Below are 27,873 nucleotides of genomic sequence, written 5' to 3'. Positions count from 1 at the left end.
CACTAGTCTTTTACTACTAGGGAGTATCTAACTCAAAGGGTACCTCATCTGCCTTGTTTAAAGGGTACGGGTCTGTCTAAAAAAAAAAAAAAATGTAAAGGAACGGAAGCGAGTCAAGTTCACAACGCACTACACTATAGATGTACAATATGATAACCAGGTCTTTAAGTGGGCAGGGTCTCACCGGGTCTGAGCACCAGCATTTTATTTTGTAAAAGGGCCTCGAAACGGGTCTCTATTGGGCTCTGTTTTGTGCCCTGGCACAGGTGGTCCATTATTTTTCCGAACTGCAGTGACAGCAGGCACATCGATGTGCACTGCTCACTAGTGGAGAAGTTACAGCATGACGTCATGCCAGGTGGGCGTTGTAGGGAAAGGGAAATCCTTCTAAGTCATTTTCTCTCTGGATTTCCCTTCTCTTTTCAAAACTCAGGAGCAGCAACATTGCCGTGGTGTCACCAGGGCTGTAAGTGGAAGCTTTTTCAATATTATATACAAGTCATAGATGCTGCTTATTTATCTATGCAACTAACAAACACTAGCAAAGCCAATTGTCCGGACTTCTTGTAGGTATGATGTTACTGGATGCAATGACAGAAACCGCAAAATACAAGTCAGGCGGCTTTTAGCTTGTGTGTCTTTAAGACATGCCTTTAATTACATTGGCCACACCCCTTTAAGAGACCCCCCAGTTTTTTCATCCCACTTAAAGCCCTGATGATAACATTCTTTCACTGTTGCCCATCAATTACAGCCCTCTGGGAAACGAGTGGCTAACAACCTGGGAAATCTATGGTCAAATAATGCTGTCACAAGCATCGGTATTTGTGCATCTAAACACATGCCTTGACTGAATAAATCACAGGCCCATACAGCACCAAGCAGGTCTGCGAGCGGCGAGGAAAGAAGCAGGCTGGCTGGATCCAGGTAGGCCCCCTGCTGCAGTCAATCGGGTCGGAGAGTGCAAGCTGCAGACAGCGTCAGAAGAGCAGGCTGCGGGCAGAGACACTGAGGGCAACAAAGGAAGCAGGAAGCTTTACGAAATACCCCCAAAAAGTCAGCTGTGAACATGCCATAGCTGACTTTTAAAGGGCCTTTGCTTCCCGCCAGTGACGTCTCAGAGGCTCTCCGTAAACACAGAAGACAGTCGCTGGAGCATGCACACTGAAGCTGAATTCTTTAACCCCTTCTGTGCCACGCCCTTTCCCCCTCCTGTGCCGGGCGTTACATTAGTGGGTGGGGTTCATGACGAGATAGTCTCATCATGGGCACAGCGCGACCGTGCTCCATGACGAGACTATCTCGTCATGGGCACTGAAGAGGTTAATACTCCAGCATTCTTGTTTTGCGTTTACTGACCATCTTTTGTGAAACACCAGTACATTGACTGCAAGGTCTGCCGGGCCGCTGGCGGCCGGAACTCGGAGTACCACGGTTCAAAGTTTTCCATTATTCTATGTTGGGAAGAAATATGTGGGTGATTTAGTTGTCCATAAACAGCGAGTAGTTACATCTTACCCTTCCTTGTCAAACAGAGGAATTCTTTTGGACACATACCTTTAATGCATCATGAAACACTGGCACACCAGGATGATATGTACAAGAATCTGAAACAAACAAAAACAATTACTTTACAAAGTAATAGTAAACATTCTAATCAACCAGAAAAAACAGTATGGTTAGACTGATAACAGAATACACAGGGTGAAAAAACAAGCAAATTCATATTTGTTAGTGCAAAAGTATTTGCAACCAATTTCACTTATCAATCTTCTTTCTATACTCTAGTCATACCAACAGCACAAATCTGACTTTTCTTCTAATAACTGTAATAGTCTTCACCTAAAGCATCACCTTTTTGATTGTTCCATCCTACATCGAGTTCCTCCACTCTCCGGCATATCAATGAGCCACAAATGCAGCCACTCACAAAAACGTCTTGAGCATTGCTCAATCTTTCTTAATAACATTAAACAGGGTTACTAGAGCCATTGCATCTCAGTTCCACCTTTAAAAACAAAAGATTATACACAAAATGCTGCAGGAGATATTGGCTGTCATGATATTTCTCTAACTTTATCCTTCTTATCCTAATTATTATCTAGCAACCATAAAGGGCTGTACTTCAATTCTGTTAGTTTTTTTTTTTTTGTTCGCCCTCTAAACTGCCATTTCATCTCTCCCCTACAATGTCCCATAGAAGACTAAAAGTAAACGTGGCTTAAAAGCAAAACTGAATTGCATGCAAACTATATCACTTTTAGATGAGGGAACCACAATAAAACATTAACTCCATAGCGGTGAGCGTTATGCTTTCTATCTCTGCTTTATACTCCAACAGCACCCCAAAGTTAACAAGCATTGGCATAGCCAATAGGTCTTGCCTTTGGGGCCTTAGAAGTGTTTAGCCAGAGCTATTGACTTTGCCAATGTCTTTAAGCTGTGCTGTAGAGAAGTGTGGCTGCTGTGCAGCTTGTTGAAAAGTTTTAATAAGAAAGTGTCAGAAGCATTTTTGTTACCTTATATATGACCAAGAAGGCATTATGTACAACTGAACGACCATATTGAAAAAAGTATTTCCAATAAAAAATGTCCTCAGTTTTCTTTTGTTCTTGCAATGCTGGCAACTTGTTTCTGCCTATTCCAATGGCTGTTTGTTAAAGCTTTTTTTTTTAGGGCCATAAACAATCGGAGGGTGAAGGTTGGGAACTAATACTTGTATTATAAGACTAGCAGCGGCCAGACGCTAGGGGAGAATCAACAGATGCCAGATTCCGAGAGCAGGCTGAGGTTGTGCTGAGGGATGCGGAGGTTGTAGTGGTGGTGGTGACTGGTGATGAGACTATGCTGAGGTGATGCTGAATGTTACTCAGGTCTTGCTGAGTGATGATGATGTGGTGGTGTACTAGTGCAAAGGTGATGATGAGCGATACTGATGTAGTGCTGAGTGAGTGAGGCCGTGGTGGCCCCGAGTGAGGCCATGGTGGCCCCGAGTGAGGCCGTGGTGGCCCCGAGTGGGGCCGCGGTGGCCCCGAGTGAGGCCGCGGTGGCCCCGAGTGAGGCCGCGGTGGCCCCGAGTGAGTTACACTGTGCTTAAAAACTGTTGTGTAAGGGGGAGCGGATTTCCTTGTGAAGCGCTTTAATGCCCTTGGTTCAAGTTTGCGCTATAATTATGCGGGACAGGCAAGCGTGTGTGGCCTAATGTAATCAGACAATATCAGGTGAAAGTACTACGTATTTACAGCTCAGGGAGTGCTTCTTCTTATGACAAATCTCCTAATATCACACCTGTTGCGGCTAGGGCTGCGGATGTTAGAACTGGGTAACTAGGTTAGAATCTCGGCTCAGGCACAGCATCTTTTCATTCCGTGCAAATAGCTTTGTTACACTGTGCTTAAAAACTGTTGTGTAAGGGGAGCTGATTTCCGTGTGAAGCTCTATAATTCCCTTGGTTCAAGTTTGCACTATTATTATGCAGGACAGGCAAGCGGGTGGGGTCTAATGTAATGTAATTAGACAATATCAGGTGAAAGCACTAAGCTGTGTGTAAGCGCTAAAAGGAAATAAAAAAATAAAAAACACACGAGTGGTGCGCGCGACAGCGGCAAAAGTGAAAGCAGCTGCAGCGCGAGTGTAAGGGTGCCCGCGAGTCAGAGAGGACAGCCAGATGGCGCAGCCCGATGGCAGTTGTGTGCGTGCCTACGCGCGTAACCGCAAGCTTTAGGGCAAAAGCTTGTGGTGGGATTTCTGAAGCCCACTGTCTCGCCAGGCCAGCGCATGCCCTGGCTCAGGCGAGACCTAACAAACCACTTTTCCCATGAGAACATAGCTTAGCAGAAGTACAAAGAACAGTCAATCACAATCATTCCACTTCATAAGGTCGCCTGTCCAAGTAGGCCTTCCTCCTATCTTGAGATTACAGCAGCCTTAGCCTTATTTCCACCCACTACTCCTGTTTCGGCTCCATTCATGCATAATGTAGAGGACAGTCATAAAGCATTGCTCTGAGGATGGGATAATACTTGACTCTGTGTCCTTTTTAGGTCGAGCCTAGAGCAGTGCGCATCCACTGCTTGTGAGACTTTTAGTAAGGGGCTTCAGAAAGCTCACCACACGCTGATGCGTGCGTTTTTGTTTTTCTTGCAGGCTATTGGGCTTTGCGTGCGTCTTTCTAAGAAAGACAGCACACAATTGGGCAAAGGCGGGTGCATGTCCCGCCTTAGCTCCGCCCAAGGCCTATTGCTTGCGGTTACCCGCACGGGCCACATCGGTTTTCAAATATTGTGCACAGATGCGTGCGCGATAATGCAAAAGAGATGTCTCGCTGTGGCGCGCACAAGCAGTGTAAAAAAAGTCTTGTGTGTGAACAGCAGGAGACTGTTCCATACAGAAAATGTCAAACCGGGATATGTTTTCTGCCAAAATCAGTCTCCTAATAGTATCTCATAAGACATATTAATAGGAAAGTGCGAGCTTGGGTAAAACAAGCGAAGTGAGACACCACAAACCACATTTCTCGAACAGCTTATTTTATTAAAACTCTCATGCAATTTCCAAAGAGAAAATCATCAATTTCACCCACTCATCGTATCAATCTTAGTTCCATCTCTACAGACTGTTAATTTAATAGCAGGGCTGCGCCCACACATTTCCAATGTGTAACAAGTACTCCATCCAACACCGAACTCTCAGCACCACCTCTGAATGTTAGAGATTTGATAAGTTCTATCCATTTCTCATGCACCCAACTGTTACACTCCCCCTACCCTTCCGCTCACAGTGTGCCTCATCACACCTTCAATCCCAAGTGTGCACGAGTGTGGACAAAATGTGCACCTTGTCCAGGGCCTTGTTCATATAAGAGAGTTGATGGGTAGGCAGTCACTGTCCGGCCTCTTATGTGGCTTTGCTGAGCTTTGATCAGCTGAGCAAATTGCGGCGTGGAAACAAAAGGCTCTGGAATAGCGGCCTGTCAGCTATTGAGGTCCAAACGCTTTCAGGCAATTATTGCCAATTGGTCATTGGTAATTTAAGGGACATCAAATTGTTCTGGTATTGATCACGGTGATGGAGCGTTTAGTATTTTCAGTGCGGTGCTTCACGCTGGGAACACACACTTACCGTGAAATAAAAGCGAGGCATATCGAGGGAGAATGAGATTGGCCCTGAAATACTGGAGGATAAAGCACTCAGCCGCAAAAACAGGCACTGCTCGGTGTTCTCCCCCCTCCCCATCCACCCCGCACAGATCCCACCGCCGGCTTGAGTATTTTTTTATGTGGAGGGTTCAGTGAATTTATGTGCATGAAATCTACTACCTTCTTATCACTGAAGTCAGATCTAGTCCATTCCTTATCAATCCTCACCTCCTGGTTCGTTTCTACTGTCAGTGAAGTCATAGGATTTGTGGGGAGACAGAGTGGGAGGAGCAGGGCTGCTCATCTTGTTTCACTTAGATCCTCAATATGCAATGTAGCAGTTATCTGGGGGAAATGGATTTTCCTAATGAATTTGCTACAATCATCTTTGAATGCATTTTCGTGTGCTTTTTAGAAAATGCATTCTAAGGTGGCGGTGCCATTTTTTAAAAACTTTATTCTTCGTTTACCATTCCGAGATGACAAACACCCGTCGGAGGGGCCAGGGAGGCAGGTCCGATGCCCTCGGGATATTAATGGCGGCCGTCATCCGTGGAAATAAGGCATCACTTGAGGGGCTTGGCGCCCTCTGTGCCCATCACTATGGAGCCCACATGTGACCCGCAAGACAGCAGCTAAAAGTGCCTGCAGGATCACACCAATTTCACCACTACCCCATCCCCATACACACTCCCTTCTCTCTCTGTCCCCGCCCCATCAGCTCCCTGACGCGCACCTTCATTTTCTGACCCTCTTTCCACACTTCCTCTGTCCTCGGTCTTCTTTACCCCTCCCCCATTCTCCCCCTCCTCCGTACCAATTCATTTCCCTTCCTCTCTCCCCATCTTCTCCTGCTCCTTCCTCTGCCCTCGCACCCCCGCCACCCCTTCTTGTTGCACACACCACCCTCTCATGCCTGCTCGCGCCTAGCAACACGCAGTGTTCTTTGTAATATTTGTAAACTGGCAGCTTCTATGCTGCATGGCTAACCACTTATATGGTCCCAAAGGCGAGACCTACTGGCTATGCCAACGTTTGTTCAATTCTACTCTTTCCTTCGCACTAGCTAGGATTTATTTTTATCCTGCACCAGGACTTGAGGCAAGGATTATGCTAGTTCAAAGCTTTCTCACTTTGAGTGATGCCACATTCCCAACTGGCTTAAAGTAGAAATGTTTGATGGCTGATTCGGAGTACCAGTCCACCACCTTCATAAATATCCTCCAGACGAGCCCCCAAGGCAAATGCTTTACAAGGCATGGTGCTTCTAGCTGAGTGGGCTCGAAATATGAATACATCAAGACCTGCCTCTCTCACCTCACCCATCTTGTGAGTATGGGAGATGAGTAAAAAAAAGTTTCTTCAGTGCAATTAAGAGTTGTTGGACTATGTAGGGTCTGAATTACTCTCATATACCTGGATATGTTGCACAACACACAGTTTGGCGAGTTCCAAAATTCAGGGTAGGATATCACCACGGTATTACCCATAGTACATCAAGACGCTCTGAAGTTTACACAGTGAGGCATAAACATTCAACTAGAGATATCCAAATCTATAATATCCGAAACGCATTTACAAGAAACCAGGCATGGTAACATGTCTAGCTTACCTTGAAAATTCCATCCTCAAAAGAAATTTTTATGCTGCCAAGAAATAATTTCAATACATGATTAAAGTCCTACATGCACAAATACTTTGGCACCCTCAAGAGTCTACAAACTAAGAGGTGTTCTACAAATACGCCATCAATAAACACATGGCCTGTCGTAATGGCTGATCTGAATAAATTCACTGCCCTGTAAGCTCTGCATTTTGTTGCAGCCTCAACAAACTAAGATGTGGAAAGCTCTGACCCCATAGGATTAAGACTCAGTTCCACATATCAAGAGGTCCATCTCTGTCAGGTCGAGCAAGATTCTTTGATGGTGCCATCCGCAGAAGATTTACTAGTAAGGCTCTCAGCCAGTCCAAAAAGGCCCAGGATTGACCATTATTCTCTGTAATCAGCTACACCATGAGCTGTAGAGATCCCTCCTCTACCAGATGACAATGCCCAGCAGATTCCTAGGAAGTTCTGAAGAAGGGGGAAACAGATTGATAAATCCCATAAAAGTTCCATCAGAACTGGGAAACACGTTTGCGATCTGCAAATTGGGGTCATGCGATGTATGTTCTCATCTTAAAAAGTACAAAAATGCCATCTTACAAACTAAGGCAGCCTACTTCTCCAACAAGATATTGACCTCAACTAACAAATCTGAGGAAATCTTTGCTATTGTTGCCGAGCTATCCAAGCTTCATAGAGTCACGGTGAAACCTGCCCCCACTCAAGCATTGTGTGACTCACTCAATACATATTTTATTGAAAAACTGAATATCATCAAGACTAGCATACCTGCTAATGCCCCCACCAAAGCTCAACCATCTATGCTCAGGAACCCTCACTCACTGGAGCAGTTTCCTCCAATCACCAGGGAAGCCTTCTCAAACCTACTAAGGAAAACTGAATCTGGCTCTCCATCGGATTGCTGCCCTCCAAACACATTAAGGGAAGCCTTCCTCACATGTCCAGACACCCCTCTTGCGCTTTTGAACAACTACCTCATCCAGGGCATTGTCCCAAACGTATTTAAAGAAGAGGAAATTGTTCCAATCTTGAAGAAAGCAGGGGCAGACCCTTTAGCTCTTACGAACTATCACCCCTTTTCCCTAATCCCCTTTCTAGCCAAGGTCCTGGAAGCTCACGTGGCAAACTGCCTCAACTCCTTTATTGAACAATACCACTACCTTGACCCACACCTGGTGGGCCTCCGCCCCTCCCATTCTACAGAGGCAGTCATTTAGACAGTCCTAGACGAACTAAGGAAAGGAGAAGAGAATATAGCCCTGCGGCTAGAGCGGTTGACTTTGAAGCTGGGGAACCGGGTTCGAGTCTCGGCAACAATGCTCAACATCCTCTGATTCTGGGCAAATCACTTAGGGCCTCATGTAGGTAAATAAATTTTACCGGTTCTTAAATACCGAGCCGTACCGAATCGGTAAATTAGAATCGGTAAGTTATATGTAGGTAAAAATTCGGTAACAGTTACCGATTCGGTAACATTCGGTAATCACGAATCGGAATTCACCGAATCGGTAAATACCGAGGTGGTATTTACCGATTCGGTAAATACCGAGGTGTTATTTACCGAATCGGTAAATACCGAGGTGGTATTTACCGAATCGGAAAATACCGAATCGGTATGTACGGATTCGGTAAATCAAATCACATGACTTGACGAAACAGCTAATCCAGTGCAACGACAGCCCACCCAACCAGGAAGTGCCCACACCCAGGCAGGTGTACATAATTAGCCGAAGTGGCCACACCCAGGCAGGTGTACATAATTAGCCGACCCTGGAGAAGCTTGGAGTGCAGAGGAGAGGCAGGGAGCCGTTGCATGTGCGAGCGGGTAAACGAACAGCATGTCCAGCCAGAGAACACAGAAAGACGGAGGGGAAAGGAGGAGGAAGCTGAAATTTAGCCCCAAGGAACTCCAGGTGCTGGTGGAGGAGGTGGTGAAGCAGCACCAGAAGCTGTTTGGAAGGCAATCCCTGCAAGTGCCTGAGGCCGAAAAGCGCAACATATGGCTGGCCATCCAGGCGCAGGTCAATGCTGTGGGAGTGACCCACAGGGACATTGAGGTCCTCAAAAAGCGCTGGTATGACCTCCGGATTGTAACCAAGAGGAAGATGGGCGACATCCAGAAGGAGGCCAGCCAGACCGGAGGTGGAACCAACAGGGCACCTGCCCTCACCGAACTGGAGGAGGTGGTGGCGGCCACAATCGAGCAAGAGAGCGTCGTGGGTCTTGGGGACGCCGACAGCTCTGCCAGAGCCGCAACACACCAAGGTAAGACGAAAGCACAGCAATGTAGCCCCCCCTACCCCTATCCCACATCCCCCATTGTGAAACGAGAATCACACTGCAGTCCACACGTGTCAGTGCAGACAGGCAATGCATTCCGGGAGATGTAGTCAGGGCAACACTAACCATGACGTAAATGTTACAGGGCAACAAGGCATGTCACGCACTCGAGGCACAAGGAGACAGGGGACATATTGGAATGTGAAATGATTTATTGTGACGCATGCAATGCAGCCCTTCGGGGACACTGAGCCAATGTTGTATTTCTGTCCACAGATGTGACATCATGCAGGACAGGGCATGCTGCAGGAGAGACGGCACACCGGCCACATAAATCACCTCTAGCCAGCACCAGTTCAGACCAGGGAGCAGGCCCACTGGCAGCCGCACCACCAACACAGCCAGCCTCGCCGCACACAGAGCCAGCATCACCTCACCGAGAGCCAGCATCACCACCACCAGAGCCAGCATCGCCACTCATGTTCGAATCACCGGCCACATCTCCGCTTGCAGGTGTGAGAATGAGGAGGCGTCCAGCAGCCAGGCTACGAGCCTTAGACACCTCGTCAGACGACAGCATGGGCCCAGAAGACCGCACCGGGCCCCAGGAAGGGAGCCATGCCACTGTGCCCCACACCTCACAGGCAGCACAGACGGAAGCAAGAGGGCGCCGCAGGTCGCGTGTCCAGAGTCCACCAGCACCCACTGACGGCCATGGTGTCTTCTTGGGGCTCGAGGGCCAAATGTTGAAGCAACAGCGCCTGCAATCAAAGGCAGTCATGTCAGTCCAGAGGCACATGCGGGTGATGAAGACAACATTAGTCAACATGGACACCAACATTAGCGGCATGGCTGCGGGCATTCGGGACATGTCCCAGTCAATCCAGCAGTTGTGCAGCAAATTAGATGCTGACATCGAAGCACGGCGCCGGGAACGCCAGAGAAGGGACACTACCAGCAGGGCACTCAACCGTCTGGCAACTGCGACTTCTCTACTGTGCCGGCGCTCTGTGACGATGCAGGAGGGCCTAACACAGTGCTGCAGCGACCTGTCTCGGGGGATGGTGCAGGTGACAAGTGCACTAGGGGTGCTATTGACTAGTCAGGCGTCGACAACTGCTGCAGGGGATGCTGCGGAGAGCATCGACACCAGCAGCAGCATCACACCCCCCGTCCCAGAAGCACGCAGGAGCAGCAGGCGTTTTGGGGTTGGCTCCAGTGAGGATGCACAGGCCGTGCAATCCACCACTGCAGCGCGTATGCGCAAACATTGATGTAGCCCTGCTTAGCCACTTCCCATTGGGTGACGTAACCCTGGACATACTCCTTGTATAGATGGTATATTGCCAGATTGGCCTGTTCATGTGTTCATGGCGTGGTGCCACATTAAAACTACGTCAGGACTTCTCACAACTCGCTGTGTCCCCTTACTTACTCAGAAATAGTTGCATGTGATATCTGCCCGTCTCTCTCTCCCATCGATTGCAGTTGGCACTCTAGCTGCGTTGCCCTCTGGCTGGCCTGACTCATCCTCGTTGTCCTCAAAATATGTCAGTTCCACATCTGTACCTTTTTTCGTGGCAAGGTTGTGCAGCATTGCACAAGTGGCAATAATCTTGCAGCAGGTGATGGGTTTGTACTGGCGTGCGCCTCCGCTCTTGTGCAGGCAGCGGAACCTGCTCTTCAGTAGTCCAAACGTGCGCTCCACCACATTGCGTGTTGTTTTGTGTGCCACGTTGTATCGTCTCTCACTCTGGGTTGCTGGGTGTAGGTAGGGAGTGAGGATGAATGACCGGCATGCATATGCACTGTCGCCTGGATGAGTAAAAGGGAACCATCAGTAACATGCCTCTATGCACTATGATTTGCAGGTTTCAAGGGGCGTCACTGTTACTTACCTAGCAGGTATCCCTCTCCGAATTCTCCGGCACTCAGTCGTGTGTAGATCCCACTATTCTGGAAGATGTAAGAGTCGTGGGTGCTCCCAGGAAACTTTGCAACAATATCTGTGATGATGTTCCCTGCATCACAGATCACCTGCACATTGATGGAGTGGGTGGACTTCCTGTTCCTGTAGATGTGCTCTGTATCAGCTGGTGGACAGATTGGGATGTGTGTACCATCAATACAGCCGATGACATGGGGGAACTGTGCCATGTGATAAAAGTCTGTTTTTGTTTTCTGCAGTGCAGCCTGTGTGTTTGGGAAGCTTATGTAGTGGTGCATTCTCTGCATCATGGCATCCAGGAACTTCCTGAAGAAACGTGACAGGCAACTCTGGGATACCCCACCCACCGCAGCTATCACCACCTGATAACTGCCGGATGCCAGCAGATGTAGGCTGCAGAGCACCTGCACATGTGGGGGTATGGCGTGCGCCCTTCTTATTGGATGGTCCAGGAGTGGCTGTAGGTCCCTGATTAAGTCCATGATGGTTTCGGGGTCTAGCCTGTACCTCTCATGTATCTCTGCATCAGTCAGCTGGAATAGTGTGATGCGCTGTCTGTAGATTTGTTCCTCCCGTCGACACACCCTCAGTCCTGCTGCCTGTAGACGTAGGCGCCTTGCAATGACGTACATAGCGGCCATGTTGTCCACGCTGTAGCATTTTGGGATTGCTCATATGCATTGTTGATGGTTACCACCTGCTTTCAATCCGTGTTAATTACCGACTCTAATTTACCGATTTTCTTGGATTTCTTAATTACCGAGTGCTCCTACATGTCATTTTCATTTTTACCACTTCGTATTTACCACTTCATATTTACCGATTCGTTAATTATGTATTCGGTAACTCTGAATCGGTATTTTGGGATTCGGTAAATATGAATCGGTATTTACCGCCTCATATTTACCGAAAATTGGTTTTGGGACTCCTACATCTCACTTGTCTGAATACCGGTCGGTAACGGCATATTTACCGAAAATCGGCCGTTACCGACCGGTATTTGGCTACCTACATGAGGCCCTTAATCTCCCCGTGGCTAATAAAAACATGAATGTGCCCATCTGTAACAAAACTGGTGCTCATGTAAAGCGCTCCGATACCCGATTTCTCGGGTCTAGTTCGCGATTTATAAAACTTTTTAAAAAAAAGAAGGGGTGGCTGACAAGGGCACCACGCATGCCCTGGTACTTCGATCTCTCTGCAGCATTCGGCACGGTCGACCAATAACTTCTGGCTAACCGTGCCAGTAACGCTGGGATACAGGGCCTGGCTCTTAAGTGGCTCATAACCGTTCTAGAGGATCGCTCTCAAGCTGTACACCTTGCCCATTTCTCTTCCCCCAGTGTTAAATTGACATGTGGGGTGCTGCAGGGTTCCTCTCCTTCACCGCACCTTTTTAACTTGTACTTACTTCCCCTTATTCACTCCCTAGGCAAAAGGGAGGTTTGCACCTTCAACTAAGCCGACAATCTCCAACAGATCTTTGACATTGACAAGTCGGCTGTCTCCATTTCTAACTTCCAATCCACCATGCATCATATAAGCAGCTGGATGAACTGCAGCCACCTGAAACGAAACCCAGATTAAACAGAACTGATCCTAATTGGTGGGCCATCAAACTCCTGGAATTGTAACTTACTTCTGGCCGACTGAACTGGGAAATCCCCCCCCCCCCTTTCACCTTTCAGTTCAAACAAAAGCGTGGGCATCACAATTGACAGTGACCCGTCTATGAAATCCCAGATTGGGAAGGTGGTTTCTTCCCGTTTCTTTCAGCTTCGAAAGACTCTTTACCACTGAAGCCCTGAGCCATGTAGTATTGGCTTTAGCCATCTCTCATATTGACTATGCCAACTCACTTTGGTATACCAGCATATCAATCAAAAAGACTACAACTGGTGCAATATCAGGCTGCCAGACTAATCTACCACCAGCTTAATGGCACCATGTCACCCCGTTGATGAAGAGACTACACTGGCTCCCGGTAGTCGAACGTAGCGCATTTAAGCTGGGATGCATCACCTTTAAAGCACTTCATGGCAAATGCCCGGTGTTTGTATCTTATTGGGTGCAGCGATACTACCCTTCTTGGGATCTTAGGTCTTCCCACCTTAATTGTCTAGCTATTCCATCTTTTAAACGCAAGAAACTGGGAAGATTAAGATTTGCGGGCTTGGCCCCTCAATTTTTGAACTCTCGCCATCTGGATATCAGATCGTTGACATCTTATTCTCAATTCAGGAAACTTCTAAAGATCTGGTTGTTCCGCCAGGCATATGAATTAATCACTTGGCGGTAGTGTCCCTTGGACTCCAGCGCCATGAAACCGTATGGTGTACGTGCGTTTTAGAAGTATTTAACATAACATCTGTCTCGCAGAAACGCATCCATCTCTGCCAGCTGATAGTCTAAACAGGAGGCAAATAGATCTGAGCAAAAAAGGACCCCAGCGCAGTGGTGGTTTTTCTATTATGGCTCTGTCCTTCTAACGTGCAGGACAACTGAAACATTTTTATTTCATTGTTCAAAAGGATTACCTATGAAGTGAATACATTGGTGCCTGTCTGCCTGATCCAAGGTCAAATTGTGGGTCAAAGAGCAAGGCACTGGTAGGCTAATCGCATGCATGAGAACGGTGCTGTGCTGATGTAATTATTCAGGGCTTACCTTTTAACAGCCAAATTCCCATAAAGAGATGGGGTGCTGCGTTGGTGTGAAGAGCTTATAAATACAAGCATGACAGGTATGGGAACCATACCTAATTTCATAGTTTAGAAAGCCAATATTATACATGTTCCTTTTATAGAAAATGTTAACAGTAATGGCGTAAGTGACTTAAAGATAAACTGTTGACAGCTGGTGTGACCTGTGGGTCAAGATTTGGAACCCCTACGTGGACAAATGAGCTTTTTATCAAATCGAGTCGGAGAAACACTCAGCAACTAATTTGGAATTAGTGACTTAATTACAGCAGTTAGAAAAAACTAAATATGGTATGAAACAACATACCACTAAGTTATTATTTAATGCAGGTTGGATGTATTTGTGCATTAATTACAAATCTCAAGACTGATGCTATTTAATACTAGTAAGTCTCAGTGTGGACACTATACAGTGCCATTGTTTACGCTGCTTTGTACATCTCATGTTTGTTTTTTATAATTAATTATAAACTCATCCGTAAAGGCTTCCTCTTCCTTTTTTGACCCTAGCACTCTGATGGTCTGATGCTGCAGTTTACACTTTCAGACTCTTGGACTGATAGTAGTAAAAATATACACACAATGCGCATAGCTGGGCCGACAAGACACACTCTTGTCATCTAACCATGCCCGGTTAGTGTATTTAAGTGCTGTGAAGCAGAGGTTTGTTTGAGTACAGGTGGGTCTTCTCAACTGTCTCATAACTTCTATGGAGCACTGCATGCCAATGCTCCTGCAGACAGAAATGTCAAACATCATACTTACAGTGTGATTAACAGGACGTGGGTCAATCAGGCCCTGTGCTGTCAGTCACACTGTATGTGTGATCAAGGTTTTGCAAGCAGGAGTGAAGAGTGTGCTTGGAGTGTCCTTGAAGCACTGGTGGTACAGGAGAATGAACTGAATCCAGGCCTGTTTAGACAGCAGAAGACATGTTAAAATATCTTCCTGAAAAGTGCGCGTTTGCGTGTATGTGTGTGACTGTTAAACATTGCTGAATACAAGAGTGTGCTGGCTGGCTCTTGGCACTTCTATATTTGGTGGCAATTCCAGATATTTGGGGCCATCCATAGAAGGATTAAATCCACGCTGGCTGAAAAAGTAACCACAGCATATTTGTAGTAATTCTTAGCATTTGTCTGAAAAATGAGCAATTTATTCCACTATCTGACCCCATTTTTTCAAAGTTTCCAAAGAGGTAGAATGCTCTTGCACCAAACTTGAGAGAATTGAGCGCACTCAGCTTGCTGACTGATATTCAGGTCTTATATTGCACCGCACGACTTTCAAAGATCATCAGCCACCACTGCCCCAGCGATACAGGAGTGTCTGAAACTTCTGGAAGGAGCTTCCATGAACAAGCATACTGCAAATGCCCGGATTTCCAGTCTGCTGTCTCTGTCCCCCCTGGAGGTACTCTGCTGTGAGTGCCACGGTTTTCTCCAGGCAAAAATTCCAGAAATCAATTGCCAAATCGAAGAGAGCTTCCAATCTTGTTCCCCCAGGTGGCTTATGCAATGCACTGCTGAGATATTGTCCATCGTCAGTAGCACACACCATTGCACCTTGCAGTTTGTCCGGCATTTGATGGCTAAAGACTGTCAACAGTTCCAGGCAGTTGATATGTAAGCCAGCACCTCTTCGGACCACCTTCCCCCTGTAGGGAAACTGCCGCATCTGGTAACCGAGCCCGACCTGCCGCCATCCATTACCAAATCTGGGGCAGCCCAAAGATCGGTCCATTCTTCCAAGTCTTCATGTTTTGGAGCAACCATAGTACCTCTTCCTAGGCATCCCCCGAGCAGACTATCAATTATAAGTACACTAGCCCTCTCCCCAAAGGGAAGGTTTTTAGACGCTGGAGAAACAGTAATATAAGGGTCCTAGGAAGATGGCCCAGATTGACAGCAACAGGAGACCAATGAGGTGGGCTACGTGTTGAAGGTGGGGCATCCTGAGGTTTCCAATTGTCTTGTTGGGAAGCTTCCAGATCTCCTGTAAAGCGTAGATGAAGTCCAGGAAAGTTATCTACTGTGACTGTGCCCACTGCATTATATCTTGGTTGATCACGAAGCCCAAATCTTGCAGAAGAGATGCAGCCATCCATAGATGCTGTCTGAGCCTCCGGATTGACTGGTCCATGTTCAGAATGTCATCGAGGTAGAAGGGAGGTCTCACTCTCCTCGCTTTGAGGAATTCCATTACTGGGTATAGCAAATTCATAAAGTACCAAGCTGCTGAGGCCAAGCCAAGGTGAGCGGCCTGAATTTGAAGACCAGTCCCCTCCACTGTAAGGTAGGCGTCCTTCAGGTCCAGACACATCACATTGTCTCCTGTTCGGAGATGGTCTCCGAGGAGGTGGATCCCTCCATCGTGAAATGATGGTACACCAACCACTTGTGGGATTCACTGAGATTTATAAAGGGGCAGTAACCCACGTCTTTTTTTGTAACCAGAAATATGTTGCTCAGGAAACCAGACAGACGAGTTATTAAAGGACTACAGCCTCTTTCTCAAGTAGTACACTGACCTTCTGACTGACCAGCTCAGACTTGGAGTTCAAGAAGAGGATCAGCGTTAGTCTCTGCATTTGCTTGGGTGAACTGTAGTACTCTAAATGGAATCCCTTTATTGTCTGGAGTAAAGAGGTCATTGGATAGTTCTTGCCATTTGTGCACAAACAGGCCCAATCTCCTCCTACCTGCACCTCAGAGGGAGAGCTCAAACTTACCAGAATATCCTTCAGTGGCATAATCAGTTCCCCTGAAGGACTCCCTGCATCCACATCCTCAGCTGGCTTACAGGGATGAAGAAGCAGCTTAAGCGGTTAAGGTTTTACCACTGGCCTCTCTTTGATGGTTCTTCCCATTTAGGATCTTGGTTGGGAAAACAGCAGGACAAGTGCACTCTTCCTCTCTGGCCATCTGTAAACCTTCTGTCCAAAGATCTTTTTGAGCTACACCTGAACTTTACATACGGATGAGAATGTGGAAGCATATTTTCTTAGTTCCTTAAGGAATGGATCCCAAACAAGCCTTCTTAGACCACGATGCTTCTTTTGAGGCAGGACATATCCCCCAGCTAGGAGTCCACTTTGATGACAAGAGATCTACGTCTTTTGGTTGAAGTCGCTCAATTTGCATTTCCCAAGAATATGACTGCTCTCTGAACCCAGCCTGATAAAGCTTCCGGCTGTATAAGAGACAAGGTATTTGGCCTCCTTGGTCATCTCCAGTATATTCGTGAGGGGACCCCCTTCATCCAGCAACTTTTCCTGGCATGCCAATATCCTTCTAAGGGTTCTTCACAAATTTGCAGAGGAAGGTGGCCGTCATACCATCGATCTCTGGTGTTGCTGCCACATGGCCTTATAGAAGTCTACTGAGGCAGCCAGCCACATAGTGTGCCAGCTTGTAAGCCACTCCAAAGACCTGGGGTGTAAGACATTTTCACCGTTCAGCATATCAGAGGGTATCATCCTATTGGCCCTAGTCATTCGGCCTAAGAAACTTTGGGTCAGGAATAGCCTATCAAAGGCGTCTTTCCCCATCGGCTGCTCCCCTTTTCATTTGGCCTTGGCCATACTCTGGCCCTCACACACACAAGTTTTGGGGACCCCTCTGAGGAGACCTAGGTCTTCCCTTCACTTGAGGGGTTCTGAGTGGCCAGCAGAATGAGTTGCTTCCCAAAAAGCTCCAGGGCACTGGCTACCACTTGTCACTGAGGCATCAACTATCTCTGAAATACTATCATCCCAAGGGATGACCTCCATCTCCTTCTCGTAGAATTATGAGGCCCTTTCCATGAGGTTTTTGTAAGACTGTGCCACAGTAAGTACAGTAGTGGTCTCAAATAGGGAGTAAACTGTTATATTTGCATTATTTCAGCCAAGTATATATGGGAGGGTACACCGGGCCTTGGATATACACCCTTAGATTAACGAGTTGTACTAGGCTTGCACTGTGTCCTAGTCATGCTTCTATCATAAGAAGCAAAATACAGTTCCTGCCTTGGGCATACTCTGCTCCGCCGCTCCAGGACAAATCTTCTATGGCTCTGTGCTGCCAAACAAAAAAAAAGCAGAGTACAGCAATGGAAGGAACGAACGCAACAGTCTTTTGGGACCGCATCTACGACCCATGAGGTCAGAGGACCAAACTACACAGCATGCCCATTCAGCATCCACTGTGGTCCTCAGCCTCTTACAGATAAAGGTAATTTCCTCTTGTGCTGTGCTGCCCTCAGACTGAGGCCTCACAAGCTGTACCGCCTTTAACAGAGCATTAAACAATCATTACCAATCTGTGCACCTAAAGAACAAACCACCAGCAATTCTGACAAACAAACAAAGCCTCAAGGGGTAGGGGTACTTATCTTGCTCCTGAAGCAGAGAAGAAAGAAGGGAAACTCATTGGACAGATGACCTCATAGAGTAGAACGATTATGATTGGCTGTTCCTTGTACTACTGCTTTGCCGTGGTAAACTCAGTTTTGTTATGATTGTTAGCCTTGTGCTTCTGTAAGAGAATAAACTGGAGACAGAGTCACAGTCTTTGCCTCTGGCCAGGTAAAGAATTGGAAATCTGATTAGTTGCAGTTACCCACTGTCAAAGTATAAATGAGTACAAAAACAGATTTTAAAATGTGGCAGCAGCACCTATGTGAGGGTGCATTTGAAAAATGTACAAGTACATCACCCAAAAAATATACCACATTAGGGAACATATTTGTCTGTTTTCTATATTTGTGTTTTTGACTTGTGGTTGTGAAATTATTTATGTCTGCAGCATAATTAGGCCCTTTAGTGAAATAACCTAGTAACATATAATGACTATTATAAATGTTGTAATTTGATATCTATCAAATATACATTATGCATTGTACCACAAGAAGAATATTAGCACTAAATTGAACTTACTTGCTTGACAGCAAGTCAAACATGGCTGATGAGGAGGTGATAAGGAGCTTGTACTGTTTAGGACAGAGTCCCTGTGGATTTTGCAACGGAAGTTAGTGTAAATAGGCCACAATACAGATCATGGGTTTCAGCATTTTTAGTAGACTAAGACGAACAATCAAAATATTTTTCAATGAACTGTATTTTCTATATGTACAATCTGCATCTGGTCTAAAATGGAATGCTTTCTTAGAATGGATAATATAATGGAATGCTTTCTTAGAATGGAAAAAGTATAAAAGGTTCATATTTGCTGCACTTTTCTTCAGTTGGATGGCCCACGTTTAGCATTGCATAAGATGGAAGATTAGGTTATCTTGCACGGGGGAGACCAGATGAAGTGAAGAGGAATGAGACAGGGCTAACTTTAGAAATTCAATGAGCACCTTGTTAGTAAGAGGTGGCTGATAACTTCTTCTTAAGGACTGCTATATGAGGAACGGTAGAGGAAAGACTGTAGTGTTGTTCAAGGTGAGGAGTTGCTGGGCAGCACCTGGCACTTTGTCTCTGGTTATTGCTACAGAACGGTTGACAACAGCCAGGTGCAGAGAACTCATGCTTTATTGTGTCCCTGTAATGGATATTCCTGCTTTGAGCCAGCCTCAGTGCCAGTTGCTGTGAGAACAATCACTTCTCAAAAAGGTTGTGTCTGAAGAGCAGCCTGAAAATGACATTTGAAAGACAACCCACCCTAACCGGTTGTGAAGACTTAGACTGTGGAACCACATCCAGTCTGGAAATTGTATATAAAAGTAGAATCCAAACTACCCTACTTTTTTTTACAGTCCCAAGCAATGTTCCCTCTAATTTTTTTCCTCAGTGTGCGGCAGTGTAGGGTCTCTGTGCGCTGCAGTCATGGCTATGTGCGCCAGGAACCAGACCGTGAGTGTGTGCAGCGCCAAATATCACTCCAAACTTTTGCTTAAAAATCTGAGAAGATGGTGCATTTCCACACATACAGTGCCACGTTAAGGGTCTTAAGGCAGATTTGCAATTTGGATACACCCGCCATGACATGAATTGGTTACACAGGCAAGTACAATTCAGGTTTAGAAAAGCACAAGACTCCAACGGTGGTGCCATCATACGATTTTACTAAAGAGTCTTAACTAGAGCACTGTTCATTGGGTGGGTAAATTTTGAGAGCCTACACAATAAATTGTGGAATGGAATCTTTTTGCTGTAGCCTGCAGCGTTCATCTTCATTTAGCAATTTCAACTATTGCCAAATACTGCGGGATACATTGCTTATTTGTAAAACAATAAGTGCCGGGGCTCAAAGCTTAGCTCAGAAGATGTGCATTGTTTTCTGTCTGTGGCCCTGGATGAAAGTTTGTCGAGGAAAAATATGTAATGGTCCTCAGGGTGCGGTAATGATGGAATCCACAAAGGTTCAGTGGACTCTGGTACCCCAGAGTTGTCCCTTAGAAGGTCTGGAAGGAGAGCTATCCCACCTGCTTATGTAGGGGAGTATTTAAGATATACTCTTTACATATTAAGAAACATGCAACACGAAACCTTTTTCGCATTTATCTTTTCCCATATATATATTTGTATTATAAGTTGCGGGTCCAAAAACGTATATGGCGCCAGCGGATCTTAGACTGGTGCGGATGAAGGACGCCTTCTTGGGCATTTGCTAAGTTTTTGTGCAGGCACTCCCGTGGCACACATTTGCGTAAGCACAAAGGATTGTGTCCGTTTACTTTTCATCACAAAGGCCCTTCATGGCATCGCAAAACCGTGCAGCTCCCCACGAGCGCCAGCACACCTGTTAGTGCATCAAGGGCTTGATGTCTTAGACTACTGGAATTTTGCAAGATTTATTTGGAAGAGTGAAGTTACAACGATCAAATAATGGTTGGAATAAGCCACCTGCTACAACATTCTAGCGCATGTCATTATTGTGGCGTTCCCCTGTTTAATTTAGAGCATTGCTACATCATTGACCGGAACGTTGAGATATCATTATAGCTGTTCTGCCTCGTCTGTCACATTTGTTACATTCTCTGTCCCCTCGCTTCTGTCAATAACTCGACTAGAGATCATTTAATGATAATTGTAGCCCCCTATAGTGTTGTCATATGCAATATTAGAACGCTGGGAACTTGAGAGCTTTATGGAGAAAATGGGAATGTCAGCTAGTGGTAAACTGTATTAAAAAAAAAAAACCTGCGCCTTGAAAGTTCTAACGCTGTAATGCGTAGAACCGCAGAGGACACCCTTTTGAATTGCTAATGTGCCCTAAAGCCAGGGAAACGATGTGGCTGGGTTGGCGGTAGAACATGAATTGGTGAAGTTGGCGGTCTGACTGCAGGCCGGGTGAGTGCCTCGAATCTTCACCACATCTAGCCCGACGTCCTTCCCAGCCATGGATCTCATTATTAAAAAAAACAAAAGAAAGTGACCTTAAATTGTGGTAGCCTTCTAACCTGCCGCAAGAGGCCATGTGGACAGTTTCTGGTCCCCTTCCTTAATTTTTGCTCTTGCCTACAAATTAACCCTAGCATGGCGAAGCAAGGCTTTAGTTAGCGGCTTAGACCATAGCGGCAGGTTTGAAGACTATATCTTATCTGCTGTGAGCTTAGCCAGGTGGCGGTAAAGAATGCTGCTGTGATGTCCTCCTGTGCCATTGGGACAGATTGGCATAGCGTAATAAAAAGTTTCGTCTTGATATGTAATGAAAGAAGAAGTTGAAAATAGTGTTTGTAGGTGTCAAAACTGTCTCGACAAGTATTGATTCCCCAGTGAACGAAATCCTCTGTACAGGAAACATAAAGCGTATTTTGGATACTTCGATAGTGCAGAGATGCCTAAAGGTTTGTAGGGCCTGGAAAAGCTGCATACGTTGAAACTGGGTGGTAAGACGAGGTGTTGTTCAGGTCAACGCTTTCTTGGATCGCCAGGCATTCAGGGTTCATCTCAAAGTGAAACTTTCTGTTATATTCCGTAGCAAATGGATACCCAATGGAGTGATTAGCGTGCTCTACAAATACTTATTGATAGTTCTTGCGGGAGGTCTTTCACGATGCGTGACCCCTGGTCGAAGGCCATCGTCTTGTTAGGCTCGTAGATGTGAACTGGGGAAGAGTTCCTTTGTTCAGGGGGACTAAAGGCGTTGTCATACATATGGTCTTTGATCCAACATTTAAAGGTAGCTGGTTGCTACTCCTTTTGTTTCCACGCTTGCAACCTTGCCTGGTCGCTTCTCATGCATCAGCAATCAGTGTGACTCTTTCGGCAGATTGACAGTTCATAATCTGGACCAAATATTCTGATTGAAAACGGTCTTCCTGCACAGTCTTATGGAACCTGCAGTTTTGTGACGAGTTTTCCCAATTTTCCCTCTTGTAAAGCACTGCAGTAATCAAAATGAGTGCAAATAGCACTTTGCCTCTGAACATGTAAATCGCTTTCAGATAGGAAGTGGAACATCTCGCAAAGATATTTTAGGATGAAACTTCCAGAAAAATCCTTCTTGGCTCGAGCATCAAAATCAAGGCAGTGAACACGAATACACAGTATGATGTGAAATCAGAGCGCAGGTGCGGCTTTGCTTCGACAGAGTAAGTGCTCTGGTGATTCAGTCTGATCTGTAGTAAAACACACTCTTCGCGCAGTCTGACTATGCATAGCCATCTTGAAACAGTAATAGTGCTCATTTAGTGCAGTAAACTGTGAAAGTAACGCTAGATTGTCTTTGCTGTGAGTTTACCAACTGGTTCCCTTAATTTTTCAATAAGTAAAATTGTGTTTGTTGCTGGGAGCCAAAGCACGAAACAAAACCATGGCTACGCTCTGTTTACCTTATTGAACTTTAACACTGTAGTCCTCTGTCTGTTTCGGGAGCAGAGAGCAGGGAATCCGTGTGTGTCAGGAAAAGGCAGGCTGAATGTGATTGGTTGCTGATTTCGATTATGCAGATTTTTAAAGCAGTGAGTCACCCAGGATCTACTGAGAATGCTTTATTGCGAAGAATGCATCTGCCTGTGCATCTTTAGAGTGTTATTCTTATTTTGTGGAGTTATACAGCCATATCTTTTTGTTGGAGTTGATGATGCCGAACCTTTTCTTACTGTACGTAAGAATGGTTTTTACTTTTTCTGTCCGTGTGAGCTGCAGTCGTCTGAAATAAGACTATACGGGCAGTGTTGCGTTTATGCAGGTGCTGTTCGGCAATGATGACCGTTCGTCTCTTCCTTAAAGGAGAGCTGGAGGAAGGCAACACAAAGGTTCACAAGTATCCCCGCAGTTGTGCACAATTAAAAAAACAAAAGCAAAGCCTTCAACACGACGTGTGCTTTAGCACACGTCGTGTTTGACACTGTGCATTACTTTTCTTACAATGCACAGCTGCGGGGCTGATTGGGACCCTTTGAGTTAGTATTCATGTTAATCGCAGCACCCGTGTGTGCTGCAATTAACACGAATACTAATTCAAAGGATCACAATCAGCCTCGCAGCTGTGCACTGTAAGAATCGTCGTCTCCTGCAACGAGCAAATGGCAGTTTTTCGCGCCGCTCGCATCTTAAAAGCGGCGGCGCGAACGGTGTCGTGGGAGTGCGCGCTAAATACAGCACACTGCGCGCTTAGGGTGACTTCTGTGCGCATGCGCGCAGCTTATTGGGAACAGTGGTCCCAAGTTGTTCTTGACTAAGGAAGGGAGTGATTTATAGAGCACTCAAACTTGACAGGTAGTTTTGCAGAAGCAAGAGGACATCATTTCAAGTCTGCAATTTTCGCTGGAGGAGCTGAGGGTGGTGTCTGAAGTTCCTAGAATCCTACCAGCCTGCTGAGAGAGAGAAGGAGAGTGCCTGGCCTTGCAGGAGGACAGGCTGATCAGGAGGAGAAACCTGGCATATTCTTGAAGTGAGGAACACCCAAAGAAAGTGGACTCTCTCCAGAGCGCAATGACAGCAGTAACCCATGCCGTGAAGTTGGCTCCCTGGTCGCTCTGTGCAATTTCATGGCATGCTGCATTTAAGACTGTACCTCAACCGCTACTCGTGTCACCTGGAAGCTGTTGGCTGAGAGATGGGTACTGCTGCTGCGATAAGGAAAGAGTGCATCACAACACAGCGATAAATCTTAATCATCCCAGAGGCTGCAACTGTCAAAGGACTCGAGGATGCAATTCTCACACCAGGACATCAACGAAGATGGTCAGAAGAACCACCGCTCCGGAGACCAGGCGTAAGACAGACTTGCGCCACCGATTACCTCGAAGACCATTTTCCAGAGCAAGTCTCATGGCGTAGCCAACATCTAAGAGCTGATGCAGTGAGGGCAGGAGGAGATCCTCTCCCATCGCACTGTGAAACTGCTAAAGAAGCCAGCAGGTAAAAACATGGGGCCGCGCCTGCACAAGGGACTTAAGCCTGAAAATGCACATACAAATCTGCTGTGACTTGACTAAAGGCGACACTCAACTGAAGTTCTGCACTCCATCTGTGAGAGAAAGTCAGCTATCTATATCTGTGTCTAATCCTTGCCTGAAACCTGTGGTGTACTCAGACTATAGATATGGAGCCTTGAACGGAGTGTGAGGAAAGAGGGAAAAACGGAAAGACACCAGGAAGGACAGGGTGTAGCATCTCACTTTCTATCAATACGTAGCCTTCTACCCTGTACGTCTCCTCCATTAATTGTGTTGTGTTCAGTTCTACGGAATGATTAAAGTACTTTCTTTCTTCATGAAAAGGTATGCAGTGGGTTGTACATTAAGTTATTGTGTCTTTTGGTTGCCTCTTAAGTTCTGAGCACCTGCCCCTCAAACTTCCCTGAGAAGCTTGTGACTACTCACCCTCGCTACCCTAAGAGTAAACAGCCTAAAGGGTTGTACCTGCCCAGTGTGCAGAACCACAGTAGGACAGACCACAGGGACACCAAAGACGAATAACCTCAACCACCATGGATGGAAACCAAACGGGTTTGGACAAGCATCTACAGATAAAACATCAAAAGCATGGGGGTCCTGGAAAATGAGCAGAGGGATGCCCATCATTCCTCCGACACTGTGGGATCCCATTGACCTTACCATCAAAGGTACAGGTAAGTGCCCTGTTTCTACTCTCTCTCTTTTGTCTGTTGTTTAGAATTGCCAGATATGGGTAGGTGCTTCTGGCCAATTTGGAAAAGGTGTGGCCAGAGCAGTCTTTGTAGGCCAACAAAGAAGCTTTAGAACACCTTGCGAGCTTTGGAGTTGTGGGTTAATCCACTGCTCAGTCAAACACAATGATACAACTCCTTGTGAAAGACTGCCAGAGAAATGTGTGGCCATTGATCTGTATATGGTAAAACTGAGCTTGCACATTTGACTGCTGGGCCACAGATGGTGGCTTGGACCGTGGTACCGATAATCACAAGAAGCACTGAAAATGCATTACCATAAGCTTAAAATTGGGAGAAAATATATTGCTTTAAACAGAACGGTTATCTTATTTGGACCAAGATTTCAGACTATCAAGCGACTGGAGAGTTTGTGTTTTCTTTGTTCGATTTAAATTTTATACATAGTATTTATTTTTGTATGCAATATAGCACATTTCTTTTGAAAAAGAAAAGTATTAATTCAATTGGTAATTTCATCATGGAATATTCCTGTGTTCGTCTACAAAAGTCAACCCTCACACCACCTCCTCCAGTAAGACTTCCAATGCCCTATCTCGCTATTGAGAGCCAAGTGCTAAAGGGAAGTACTTGGTATGGTATTTGGACCCAATGGTACAGTTTGTAGTCTTCAATTGCCCTGTGACACCTGAACTAAGTCTCACTCCAGAGGATAAGTAAAGGAAAGACAAGCAGAAGGGAGAGAATCACAGAGGTGTAGTAAAGCACAGGGGTAGTGCGAGTAAGGAAAGGGAAATAAAAGTTTAAGGGAGGACATCATAAAGGACAGAAAGTGAAGGGGGAGGAAATCGCAGGAGCGAGAAAATGAGCAGAACGCCGGGGCGAGAAAGAGAGCAGAGCGCCAGGGCAGAGCGCCGGGGCGAGAAAGGGAGCAGAGCGCCGGGGCGAGAAAGTAAGCAGAGCGAGCGCAGGGGCGAGAAAGTAAGCAGAGCGAGCGCAGGGGCGAGAAAGTAAGCAGAGCGAGTGCAGGGGTGAGAAAGAAAGCAGAGCGAGCGCAGGGGTGAGAAAGAAAGCAGAGCGAGCGACGTGTGCGAGAAAGAAAGCAGAGCGAGCGACGTGTGCGAGAAAGGGAGCAAAGCGACGTGTGCGAGAAAGGGAGCAAAGCGACGTGTGCGAGAAAGGGAGCAAAGCGACGGGGGCGAGAAAGGGAGCAAAGCGACGGGGGCGAAAAAAGGAGCAAAGCGACGGGGGCGAAAAAAGGAGCAAAGCGACGGGGGCGAAAAAAGGAGCAAAGCGACGGGGGCGAAAAAAGGAGCAAAGCGCAGGCACAAAAAAGGGTAGAGAGCGACGGGACAAAAAAGGGTAGAGAGCGACGGGGCGAAAAAAAGGGTAGAGAGCGACAGGGAAAAAAAGGGTAGAGAGCCACGGGACAAAAAAATATTTTAAAAAAGGTAGAGCGCGACGGGACAAAAAAAATTAAAAAAAGGGTAGAGAGCGACGGGACAAAAAAAAAAGGGTAGAGAGCGGCGGGACGGAAAAAAGGGTAGAGAGTGATAGGGCAAGAAAGGGAGGAGAGTGTAGGGGCGAGAAAGGGAGGAGCAGGGCTTTAAGTGGGCCAGGTCTTTCCAGTGCAGAGCATCGGCAGTTTTTAAAAGGGGGCCTCGAAACGGGTCGGGCTCTGTTTGGTGCCCTGGCACAGGGGATCTGTTTTTTTCTGGACTGCAGTGACAGTAGGCACATTGATGTGCGGGTGCTCACACTGCTCACTTCTCATTAGTGGAGAAGTTACAGCATGAAGTCAAGCCAGGTGGCAAAAGAGACAATTGATGGACGGAATGCAGAACAAATCGAACCACTCACCCCCAGTCAACTGAACTGGGTTAAATCCATCATTCTTTTGCTCACCATGCCACCCCAGTTCATGACAGGTGAGCGTTGTAGGGGAAGGGAAATCCTTTAAAGAGAGTAATTTTCTCTCTGGATTTCCCTTCTCTTTATGAAAAGCAGGAGCAGCAACATCGTTGTGGTGTCACCAGGGCTTTAAGTGGAAGCTTTTTCAATATTATATACAAGTCATAGTTGCTGCTGATTTATCGTATGCAACTAACAACCATTGACAAAGCCAATAGTCCTGACTTCTTGTAGGTATGATGGTACTTGTATCATATATCTGGATGCAAAGACGGAAACAGCAAAGTGCAAGTTGGGCGGCACACTATCCTAAGCAGAGATGTTTAGCTTGTGTGTTTTTAAGCCACGACCTTAATTGCATCGGCCACGCCTATTTGAGAAACAGGGAGCAAGGGTTAAAGTGGTGGAACAGAGCAGACAGGGTAGGACGGAGATAGGAAGAGTTGAGGTTGGGTAGCATCCTACTTGGGGTTCAGGGCGGAGACTAACGGAGTAGGAACAAGGTCCGAGAATGAGTGGTTATATCAAGAAAAAGAGATGAGTAGAGTTCACGACGTATAACCCTGGTAAGGTGAAAAAAGTCTTTCACTCACCTCCTTTATTTTGCTCGGACGTGTAGCGCTGCCCACAACCCTTGTTGTAGCACAGCAGTTCCATGGTCCAAGGCGCAGCACAGAGAAAACCGACTAAAGAGAACCGATACGAAGCACTTACAACACCGATGTCAGGTTACCGGCACCGACCCGGAGCGGGCGCGCATGCGCCACCTTCCAGAGTCACTTCCGCCATTCAGAGCATAGAAGCTCCAAACCTGCATCCTATTGGCTTAGAGTCAAAGGGGCGGAGCTTCCCGGTTAAAGTTGACAGGGAGGGGGTGGCGCGGACGTGTTCACAGGAAGGGCCGAGAACAGTCTAGATGAATCTGGCAAAACATAGTCTGCAGGCTTTAGGAACGAAGCAGTTTACGCTAGCAGTGTCGCGTTTGATGTATGAGAGTTAAGGAAACACAGAGTGCTCGCGCGCAGATACCAGTGCGTGCAGCTTTGACGGATGCATATTGTTGTGCGCTATACATAACGAATGCGCCAATATTTAACTTTCTATTGAACTGTATGAAACTACAGAGCTCGTCTGCAATTTGTCCTTAGAGAAAAGTTCGTTCGCTAACCGAGTAGACGAGTACTTTCACACAACTCTAGCACAGGCTTGTACAGTTTAAATGTTGGTCAGCTTACCT

General features: G+C 46.5%; 1 protein-coding gene across 2 annotated transcripts in view; it reads right to left on the bottom strand.

Moving 5' to 3' along the window:
- The window catches only part of CHORDC1 (cysteine and histidine rich domain containing 1), a 134,385-nt gene extending 106,936 nt beyond the window's left edge, over nt 1-27,449 (bottom strand). Inside the window, exons 1-2 of one of the 2 annotated variants that reach the window (XM_085623132.1) lie at nt 27,230-27,449; nt 1,558-1,607 (exon numbers count right to left, since the gene is read on the bottom strand). Coding sequence is in view for 1 of the 2 variants with exons in the window: in XM_085623131.1 (XP_085479257.1) it covers nt 1,558-1,607; nt 27,230-27,293 (114 nt within the window). In the remaining variant the exon portion in view is untranslated. The remainder of the gene's footprint in view (nt 1-1,557; nt 1,608-27,229) is intronic. The other variant, XM_085623131.1, reaches the window with a different exon arrangement.
- Nucleotides 27,450-27,873: the final 424 nt, after the last annotated feature.

The sequence above is a fragment of the Triturus cristatus genome, chromosome 8 (assembly GCF_964204655.1).
Source record: "Triturus cristatus chromosome 8, aTriCri1.1, whole genome shotgun sequence".
Lineage (NCBI taxonomy): Eukaryota > Metazoa > Chordata > Amphibia > Caudata > Salamandridae > Triturus > Triturus cristatus.
This window is presented reverse-complemented; position numbering and strand designations above follow the sequence as displayed.